The sequence below is a fragment of the Chanodichthys erythropterus genome, chromosome 12 (assembly GCF_024489055.1).
Source record: "Chanodichthys erythropterus isolate Z2021 chromosome 12, ASM2448905v1, whole genome shotgun sequence".
Lineage (NCBI taxonomy): Eukaryota > Metazoa > Chordata > Actinopteri > Cypriniformes > Xenocyprididae > Chanodichthys > Chanodichthys erythropterus.
The window spans coordinates 55,298,413-55,309,863 of NC_090232.1; the positions used below are offsets into that span (position 1 = coordinate 55,298,413).

An 11,451-nucleotide genomic window follows, 5' to 3' on the forward strand; every position below is an offset into this window, starting at 1 on the left:
AGTGACACTGGGTCAAACTGCCAAACGCACAGCCCAGTTACACCTATAAAACCTTTGAAACCAAGGTTAAAAAAAAAAAAAAGCTAGCTGTAATCCCATTATCTTTACTTGGGTAAAGTTGGTTTTATATTCGCACAATCGGACTTCTGATAAATTCCGACTTTCCAATAAATGTGCAATAAATTAATGTTTGCGAATTTTAAGCAGCGACATGATATTGACAACCAGCGATTGTCAATATAGGCAAAGTATTGTTTGATGGCATATTTACGTGAATGTCCACTGAATGTCCAATGTAGATTGATTAACAAGACTATTGAATACTGATGTCGAATGTGTGAATATAAAACCAACTTTACCCAAGTATTATCTTTCCCAACAAAAAAAACTTCACAAATAAATAACGTTTTCTGTAAAGGAATCAAGCTAAGCTTGTCTGTGATAAGAAAATCTTACACATTGTTCATTTACATATAAGGTTGTATTTATAGGGACAGTTTATGAGCAGTTGAACTGAATTCCTCATTTACAGTTCCTGAGGTCTTTTGTAGAGTTAAAGAAATCCACATCAACACATAATGCCTTTCATTGCTGGAGTTTATTAAAGTTTATTGTTGATTTGTTTCAGTTGTAGATTTAAAAAAGTGACCCAAAACAAAGAAGAAAATAATTAATGAGATAAACAAAACAACAGCCATATATCCTGTTACAATATATACCATGATTTACTAAGTTACAGAGTTAACAGAAGAAGAGAAACCCAAAACCTTAATTTGATTTTGTTTCTGAGAAACACTGTAATATTTCTTCAAAGGTCTAAGACACACGTTTGATCTTCATGCTGATGGATTTCAAACCAACAGCGTGACTCTTCTTCCAGTGGTACCAACCATTTCCAATGGCGTAAATGGTGGGATCTTCTCCTCCTAAATACACACCGTTGGGGTTTGCATAGTGACAGGCTTTGTACCAAAATGCCCCGAGAAACGATTTTGCACAGTTATTAGACCAGGTGTCTTGATCTTTGTCATAGGTGGAGAACTTCATACCATTGTGGTAGGTCAAAGAGTCACCTGCAGAGAAGAAGAGCATCATTGAGGACATCAGGAGCACATTTAAACAAATGAGTGTGAATTTTTTTTTAATGTGAATGAAAGTGTCCTACCTGCTCCTCCATCCTTGAACCCTGAAACAAGCAGTTTATACCCGTCAGTTTCAGGACCCACAGAGAAGGATGAGTACTGAGCAAAAACTTTTTTTCCAGTGAAGTCCTCCAGATCCACTCTCAGCATGTACTTCCTCTTACGTGTCAGCTGGTACATGTTCTCCAGCCCTGTTCACACACACACATGAAGAACATGTTCAACCAAACACATGATCATCCACACAAACGGACACTCACTGTGAGATCTTACCCAGCCAGTATTCACTCTCCACATTCCCAAATCCTCTCTTGTACTGATTCCACGGCCGATAGAAATTCACACTGCCGTCCATTCTCCTCTGAATCACCTGTGATGGGTTTATATAGAAGATATGATTCATAATGAATGTTCTGATACATAGGTGCCGATCTGAATTGGAAATGGTCGAGCACCCACGGAAAAATACGAGACTTTCTCCACTGATTTTAACCAATATAAAAAATCAATTGGATCTTTTAAACACAATCCCTGTTTTATAGTTTATTTAAGGCCGTTTCTACGGCGACGTTTTAATGACAAACGTCGAGAGAGCATCCAAGTAATGCGCAAGCACAAATGGCTCTGCTCTCGATCAGATACATGAGCATGCTCAAACTCTTTTTGCATCAGATATCAGCGAGAGCATGACTCGCGGCGACACTCGTGAAAGGAATGTGCTTTTGGGTCGAAATTGTCATCTTGCTGCACGGATATAATGCAAATAAAACATCCAGTTTATGTTGATTTTAGTTAAATAAGAAGCGAACTGGCGCTGAAACGAGTTTTTTTTTAAATCATGCTGAGGAATGTTATGGCTCGTGTAAGTTAGTCTTCAGACATCGCTTGACTCTTCTTTCCAGGGAAATCACTAGCAAAATGCACACAAACATTTTGATAAAAACATTAATGAACTTCTTTTAACTTAAAGAGGGAAAAAAAACATAAACAAAACATAAGAAACCTAAATCGGTGCCTATGTTCTGATGTGTGTTTAATGATCTACAGTCACATTCGTACCGTCCATCCTCCTTTATCTTCATCTTTCCCTTTTGAGATCATGTCACAGTAAACCCAGACAGGAAAGCCTCCTGCTGGATAGATGGAGTAAATCCCACTGAGCTTTTGTCCTGCTTTATAAAGGTCAGAACAGTCGACCGGCATGTTTTCATCAGTACTGCATCCGCTCATCAGAACAACAGAGAAAAGAACCGCTAGAAACACCATCAACTAAACAAGACACAGAGAGAGAAAGAGATGAACATCACACTGAAAACCATCTCTAGAAATGTTGTTGATGAACTTACTGCCATCTTCTCAGTCTCTCCTCAGTAGATCACAGCAGAGATCTGTTTAATCTAGACGAAAAAAAAGAATAAAAATGTTTTAAAGTTGTATAAATGTCTGAATGTTTTCTGAGGTAAGTGACGAGTAAAACAGTAACTCACCGTTTGTGTTGTTGAGTCTGACAGACACTCTTTATATATCTGTCAGATTTTCATGCTCCTCCTCTGTGTCACAGAAGAAATTTACTTAATGAACACCCACATTTTGGATGCAAATAAAAAAGGCATCTGTCATCCTCAATGCAAATATATAGGCAGTGTATTGTATTTTATCTATTCAGTAAATCTCACTGAATCTGGCTGATTTAGTTTAGAGCTACAATTTGTAGTTTCGATTAAATCCATCATGTTTATTATTTTGAATGTAAATGTAAATGTGGTCTCTCTCATAATGTGCCTTAGATTTCATGAATTTTCCATGTGGTGTTTGCTGTTTTTGCAGTGCCTTCAGTGCTTGGCCCCAAATTCTTCTTCTTCCTTTTCTTTAATGGAAGTCTATGGCAGAACTGTTTGGTCAAAAATTCAGATACAAGTCAAGTCAGATACATACCATGTTTACAATGTCCAGCAGATAAAATATTAGACCGTTTTCAGTTTGAATTAAATGATTTTTTTCCCCTTGTCTTCTACAAATTCTGACCAATCTTCAACAAACTCCTGCCCACTCCAACAAAATTCTTTCCCACTCCCCAAAATTATGTTAACATCTCCCATTCCCAACAGAAACATCCATGTTTTGTCCCACCCCGGCCCACAAGTATACATGGGTTATTTTCAGTACGTCCATGAAATTTCCATGAAATAGTTTCAAGTTAGGCCGCCTAGCAACAACCTTCATCCCATCATAAACGTTCCTGATAAGTAATTTATTACAGCATCTACATTTAGAATTGACTTTAAGATCCTTCTTTTCACATATAAGGCATTGCACAATTTGGCCCTGGATTATATTTCTGATCTTATTAAGCCATACACAGCTGTTAGGTCATTAAAATTTTGTGATCAGTTACTTTTATTTGTCCCTCACTCTCATTGCAAATCAAAAGGCGATTGAGCTTTCTGGAACAGTCTACCTTTGAGTATCAGGGGCTCTCCATCACTGGATGCTTTTAAAACCAGTTTAAAGACTTATTTTTACTCTTTAGAGTTCAAGTGATGTTGTGCATGTATTTTTGAATGCTGTTCTATGTTATATATTTATATACAATTTGCTTGATTGATTTTGATACTAGATTTTTATCTAATTTTTTTTCCTCCTTTTCTGTTTTAAATTCTGATCTACTGTAATGCACTTTGAATCAACTACAGTTGTGTTAAATTTGTGTTACATAAATAGCTTTTACATAACTTTGACATAACCGTAACCTTTTTTGTAATGAGAATGTACAACATGAATCAATTTTCCAAACCGTGTTTTTGTCTTACCCTGAATCATTCTGGTACACTTATAATAAGAGTTTATATTCAGACTATTTTAGACCGGTCTGGTAGAAACCGCTGCGGAGTAGCACAGTAACTGCATGACTCGACATAAACAGAGAGAAGTAGCTCCGGCTACAATGTTCTTCTGCAAGATGTATGCAGTTCTGTTGCAGCTTTAAAGGTGCTCTAAGCGATCCTGGGTGGAGTAACTTTCTGTTGACATTCGAAGTGTTATCAAACAAAACAGAGGCTAGCTAGACCCTCCCTCCTCCTCCTCTCCCTCCCCTCCGTGCTTCCTGAAACAGTCATGAACGCACATTTAAAATCATTCTTGTCGGTTATTGGCTGGAGCATGTTTATTATGTTTCGTGGTCCAGGCTGCACCAGTTTGTTTTTATTGCCGTTTTTGGAGCTTGTGGCGACTACAGAGACCGTGTTTTTTTTACAGTGTGTTCAGGGGACAGGCAGCTAGCGGATAGTGAAGAGATGTTTGCTGTATGTGACAAAAAATGTTTTGGCCTAAAAACGCATTACATCACTTAGAGCACCTTTAACAGAAAAGCAAGTATTGGCTACTGCATGTGTGATTTGGCTTGTGAGAAAACCTGCAAAGTGGGCTCCTTTTATAATCACTAAAAAGCTGTCACTCATTTTAGTTAAATATGATCTCACAAAGTTCCATTATGATAAATGATGCTGACTGCACCATGAATCTCTTATAATGTCTGTGCTTTGCTTGTTATAATAAGAGGATTCATGAGTGTGCAGAACTCAGCACTGAAAAAAAGTTTAGATACACACATAAAAACATTATGAATTGTTTTGGGCGGTGAGTGGATTTTAACTTAAACACCTCTGATTGGCCATTCAAGTCAACAGATATGTTTGTGATTGGCAATGCTGCAAAAACATTTTTGTAAATAGAAACATTTGATGCTCTCTAGAGCGACAACCTCTGATTCCGGAGCTCATGCAGAGCTGAATTCATTGCACATTTTACAGTCATATTAATGGTTTTACAGAAACAAAAGGATCTGCAAAATATATATCTGCATATATAACTGCAACAGGTATTTTCCCTAAAAACAAAAAGGATTAATGAGGGCAAAATGCAAATGCTGTTTCCCTCCTTCAGCACATCCTGGACAAATATTGTCTCATCAACCAGACTCAATTAAATAAAAGATAAACCTATTTAACATAGACTGATGTTTGATTTTGATGTTTGTTGCCTTGGAAGATCAGCTGACTGCCATGACCCAGAGAACAACACATTGCTCAGAACTTTTCTCTACTCAAGTTAAAGACATTTTTCTTGAGAGCTATTGCCTATCACATTAATCTGACGTTGCTCACTAAATCGCTATCACAACGCATTAGCATTTCATTAGCTTGTTAGATTGTCATCCGTGCCCACCATCCTTTTTTCTCACATGCCCCTTTTTCTATGAGTCTATCAAACAAACATGGTGAGTTAATGCCATCCCTTTGTTGTTACTTGCACTGCCTAACATATGCATAGTATAGCTCTTTCTGTCAGCAGTGAGGGATTCACATGTCATAAATGCAGGGAGATAGTCAGGCTGACATAGAAAATCTCAGAATTACAGACACGGATCCAAACTTTAATTGAGGATAGTAAGAATGCAAGGGCTTTAGATACTGTTTTGAATGTGACTAGCTTAGTGAACTCTGTACATTTTTCGGTTCTGGCTGTAGAGCCCGTGTAGCAGGGCAATTGATTGACCATGAGACAGCCTAGTCACGAAAAACACCACTGTTCCATTCCAATTAGAACATCAAACCGGTTCTTTCCACTCAGTGATGCACCCACTGAAAATCCTGTTGAAAGTGCCCTAGTTATTGGCGATTCTATTACACAGAACGCGATAAAAGAGACACCAGCCACCATACTCACGTTTGCCGGGAGCCAGAGCCACGTCGGCACTAATGATGTTCGACCTTGCCAATTGGAGGGCATTAAAATTAACATTGAAGAGGTGTGTGAACTCGCAAGTACGATGTCAGACACTGTCATTTGCTCTAGCCCTCTAGCTGTTTGTCGAAGTGATGAGATACTTAGCAAACTGTCATCACTCAATGGCTGGCTCTCTAAGGGGGCTTTCACACTGGGCGATTGTTTCCGGGGCCCCCTGCCGCATTGTTCTGGTTTCACACTAAAATTTATTTTATCGAACCCTGGCGCATTTCTTTCATCTTATGTCATCACAGACGTGCACGGCGCATGACAGAAAACAGAACACAGGTCAATAAATTGTGTTTTTTATTAATGTGGTGTTATGTGTAGCAAAGTAAACAACACTTGTGTTTACTGTATGTGCGCCGCATGTAGATGGTTTTCCGCTGTTTGCAAGCACGCTATTTTGAGGAGACAGCTGATTGCCATTAATTTGCCACTCTAATTGCACTCGCAAAGTGCGAATACACTGCAGGCTCACTCCTGCTCAAATCCAAGTCAACAAGATCCAATCCAATCCATCAACACTATCATCTCTTACATGTGTTTTATTGAAGTAAATACATTACAATCTGTGAAAATGGGTGCACACTTGTTCGGGAAGTAAAGTAACCTGCGCATGCGAGTCCATATTGCTTTCATATTCATGCGAACTGTGGCACAGTTCGAGTGCAAGTGAACTCAGACCCTCCCTTCAGGTACTCTTGGATTTGGTACCCTGGTGCGCACCCGGGTTCACATGACAGCTTTCACATTAGCAATTTTCATACGAACCATGCCCCGTTTCAAACTAAACTGGGGCCCAGGTTAGGAAGCAAACAGACTGGCTAAACCGACCGTCTGCTAGCTGTCTCATGTCACAAAAGTCATAAATCCCAACACATAGAAACTCTTTCACCTAGATATTATCACATAGAGACTTTGTCTGTACCCCGAATTAGTAAATACAAAAAACTTCCAAAGCCATTTAAGGAAAAAAAAAAAAAGTATTTTGGTTGCTGAATATTAAGATCCCTTTCTTCAAAAACACTTATTTTAAATGATATCATCACAGACAATAAACTAGATTTGCTGTGTTTGACAGAAACCTGGCTAAAACCAGATGATTACATTACTTTAACCCTCTGAGTCTGAGGCTGATTTGGGGCCTGGAGAAGTTTTGACATGCCCAGACATTTGTGATGAGAAAAGCATGAAATGGTTCAATGTTGTGCAAAAGGCATGAAAACAACTACTATTGTGTGAAAACTGAATAGAGATTATCAAATTATCATAAGATTTGTGAGTGATTTAAAGCACAGCAGAACTCTGTGAGATAAAGGCTTATTAATGAAAGTTCCTGTCAAAAAAATTAATTGCATTAAAAGGGCAGCTATAAAAAAGCCAGTGTTGAGCAGCAAACAGGTATTTTAGCTGCTGGTGCCTCTGGAGTCTCAAGACGCTCTCGATGCAGGCTGGCAGTTGTGTGTAAAGATGCATTTCAGCCACTCCAAACCAAACCTCACAAAGATAAACATTTACAGTGGGTTTAGAAATACATGAAGACTCATTTTTAAATAGTTTTATTCACTGAGTAATGCCGTACTACAATGGATGGTCTAAATGGATGGATTTCTGGATGGTTGGTGAATGGCCACCACGTTCCAACAAGACTGTGACGTCAGCAAGGAGCTGGTTGTCACGGTTCGCAGATGCATTGTTTCCTTGTCGCGTGCTCTGTGTTATGACAGCAGTGGGTGTGTTTGTGTTTGTGTGCGAGTGTGTTTGTGGGTGTGCCCAGGCCACGTGGGTGATCAGTGGACCCAGCTGCCACTCATCACTCTCCCCACCTGCTGCTTATTCCCTCAGTCTTTAAATACTCACCTTATTCATCTCTCCATTGTCAGATCGTTGTTTGGTGTCCTATTCGTGGTTGTCTTGTCTGTTCCTGAGCGGAGTCCCAGTTGTTCGTCGTCTATCTGTGGATTACTGTCTTCGTGCCTTGTCTACTGTCTGGAACCTGGAATCATCTCACCGCCACTCTTCTGTCACCACGTCACGTCGCAAGCCGACCATCTCAGTCCCTGACTGTGTTTCTGTTACTGCTTGTTGTTGAATAAACAGCGTTACATGCAATTGCTTCCTGTAATAAATCATGACAGAACGATCTGACACCGCTACGGAAGCAGCAAGCACTCAGCAGTCTTCAATGGAGGATTTCGTCAACCGCAGCATTCGTCGAATGGAGTCACAGGAGAGAAATCTCAACGAGACGGGAAGAGCCGTGCAGGCTCTCGTGGCGCAGGTATCCGAGCTCACCAAGCAAGTCCAGCTGCTTCGTGCTCCCGCTGCGCCACCCACACCGGCCGTTTCCCCACCCACACCAGCGAGCGTCGCCGCTTCGGAGCCCCGTCTTCCAGTACCCGAAGCTTATTCAGGTGAACCAGGATTTTGTAGAGCTTTTCTGACACATTGTACTATGCACTTTGATCTGCAGCCCCGCACTTTCAGCACCGAACAAAGCAGAGTGGCTTTCCTACTGATGCTTTTGACGGGGAAGGCGTCGCTCTGGGGAACGGCGGTGTGGGAGAACCAAGACCCCTGCTGTACCTCGTTCCAGTCACACTCCGCAGAAATGAAGAGAGTGTTCGATCGCTCAGTCGCGGGGAGAGAAGCCGCCAGACAGTTGGCGGAACTACGCCAAGGAGAGAAGTCGGTGTCTGACTATTCCATCGAATTTCGTACATTGGCGGCAGAGTGTCACTGGAACGAGGAGGCGCAGTGGGACATGTTCCTGCATGGGTTGGCTGACCGTGTCCAAAGGGAGATCTACGCGCTGGACCTCCCCACCACGTTTAATGGTCTCGTCGACCTGGCGCTCCAGGTGGATGCTCGGCTGACCAGGGCCGAGCGGAGAAGTCCAGCCCACAGGAGTGAGGAAGTCCTGAGGTCCAGTGGCGGGGACACGGTCAGTCCCATTCAAGATCATGAGCCCATGCAGGTGGGTCGAGCTCGGCTTTCCCGGGAGGAGCGGGAGAGGCGGAGGTCCCAAGGACTTTGTTTATATTGTGGCAAGGCGGGACATTTCGCTTACAACTGCCCGTTAAAAGGGCAAGCCCGGCAGTAAGTTTGAGGCTACTGTCGGGTGGGATCTCCGCTGGAAAGTCCTCAACCACATCCACCCTCCTCCCGGTGAGATTGGGATGGTCGCATCACCTTCTGGATTCCGGGGCAGAAGGTAACTTCATGGACCAATCTTTCGCCACCAAGTTCCACATTCCTTTCAAACCACTCACCGACAGAATTGCTGTTCACGCACTCAATGGACAGAGCCTTCCCACCATTTCTCACGTCACTGAAGATATCACCCTGATCACCGCTGGCAACCATTCTGAACGGATTAAATTTTTTATTTGATTCCCCTCACACCCCTGTCGTCCTTGGTCATCCTTGGTTCACCAGACACATCCCAGGTAGACTGGGTCCAGAACTGCATCGTGGCCTGGAGTGAGGAGTGTCATAAGTCTTGTCTTGTCTCTGCTTGTTCGTCTGTTTCTGATTCTGTCTTACAGGAGGAAACAGTGGATCTGTCTACCGTGCCCGTTGAGTACCAGGACCTGAAGGAGGTGTTCAGTAAGTCCAGGGCTGCTTCTCTTCCTCCGCATCGTCCCTACGACTGTGCCATAGATCTAGTACCAGGGAAGTCTCCGCCTAAAGGCAAGTTATATTCACTTTTGGTTCCCGAAAGAGAGGCTATGGAGAAATATATTTCTGATTCACTAGCAGCCGGGTTCATTCGCCATTCCTCTTCTCCAGCGGGGGCGGGGTTCTTTTTTGTGGGGAAGAAGGATGGTTCCCTGTGACCTTGTATTGATTACCGGGGGTTGAACAACATTACGGTAAAGAATACCTATCCTTTGCCGTTAATGTCTTCAGCCTTCGAGAGGTTGCAGGGAGCATCCGTCTTCACTAAATTGGATTTAAGAAATGCTTATCATTTGGTCCGCATCAGGGAGGGTGATGAATGGAAGACCGCCTTTAACACCCCTAGGGGGCACTTTGAATACTTGGTCATGCCGTTCGGGCTTTCCAACTCCCCAGCTGTCTTCCAGGCACTCGTCAATGACGTGCTGAGAGATATGGTTGATCAGTTCTTATATGTCTACCTGGACGAAATATTGATTTTTTTTTTCCTCATCTCTCCAGGAACATGTACAGCACGTTCGACGAGTGCTTCAGAGGTTGCTAGTGAATGGGCTTTTTGTCAAGGCGGAGAAATGCGTTTTTCATGCACAGTCTGTTCCTTTCCTAGGATACATCGTGTCGACTGAGGGAGTACGCATGGACCCTGAGAAAGTTAAGGCTGTGGTAGATTGGCCAAATCCAGATTCCCGTAAGGCCCTACAGAGGTTTCTGGGGTTCGCCAATTTTTACCGGCGTTTCATTCGCAACTTCAGCCAACTAGCCTCACCTCTGATCGCCTTGACCTCCCCCAGGACTACGTTCAGGTGGTCAGACGCAGCGGAGGCTGCGTTTGCTAAACTGAAGGCTTGCTTTGTTTCGGCCCCTATTCTCGTTGCCCCTGATCCATCACGGCAGTTTGTGGTGGAGGTTGACGCATCAGAGGTGGGGGTAGGTGCAGTGTTGTCCCAGCGTTCTTCCGCAGACGATAAGATGCATCCGTGCGCGTTTTTTTTCACATCGCTTATCTCCCGCCGAAATTAACTACGACATTGGTAATCGGGAGTTGCTGGCAGTCAAGTTAGCGTTGGAAGAATGGCGCCACTGGTTAGAGGGCTCTGGGGTACCCTTTATCATCTGGACCGATCATAAGAACCTAGAATACATCAGAACTGCCAAAAGGTTGAACTCCAGGCAGGCTCGGTGGGCACTTTTTTTCGGACGTTTTGATTTTACTCTCTCGTACCGCCCGGGTTCCAAAAACATCAAACCCGACTCTTTGTCTCGCATTTTTGACCGTTACGAATGCCCGTCTACTCCCGAGTGCATTTTCCCGAGAGATTAGTTATCTCCACACTCACATGGGAGGTCGAATCGAGAGTCAAGTCGGCTCTAGAAGGGGTAACGCCTCCGCCCGAGTGCACACCAAACCGATTATTTATGCCGGAGGGATTACGGTCCATGGTCATTCAGTGCATACACATAACACATTATCTACTTCTATAATTCAAATCATGTAAATTGCTAGGCTGCATAGATTAGGTCAGCCGGAACCGAGAACACTTCCCATAACACCTGATGTACTCGCTACATCATAAGAAGAATGGCATCTACGCTAATATTAGTCTCTTTCTGTTTATCCCGAGGTTTGGCGCAGTCTGACAGATCCAGGCCGTATCCAGATGAGATAAAGGACCTGCGCCTAGACATGATGATAACGCAGTCCTGTATAGATAAAACGTTATCAAAATTATTCCAGTTCGCATAGATCCACAGACACAACTAATTTTTCTGTATTATGCAGAACAGTAAAGTAATTTAGCAAATATCACTTTTAAAAAAACAACAAGCTTCTACACACTCA

At 42.7% G+C, this 11,451-nt stretch overlaps 1 protein-coding gene across 1 annotated transcript; it reads right to left on the reverse strand.

The window, feature by feature from the left end:
* Positions 1 to 597: 597 nt before the first annotated feature.
* Positions 598 to 2,535, reverse strand: LOC137032163 (microfibril-associated glycoprotein 4-like). Its single transcript, XM_067403771.1, has 5 exons — positions 2,489 to 2,535; positions 2,202 to 2,411; positions 1,416 to 1,512; positions 1,166 to 1,333; positions 598 to 1,073 (listed from the first exon to the last, which is right to left on the reverse strand). Exons 1-5 carry the CDS (start codon positions 2,492 to 2,494, stop codon positions 817 to 819), a joined length of 738 nt encoding a protein of 245 aa, XP_067259872.1. The 5' UTR covers positions 2,495 to 2,535; the 3' UTR covers positions 598 to 816.
* Positions 2,536 to 11,451: the final 8,916 nt, after the last annotated feature.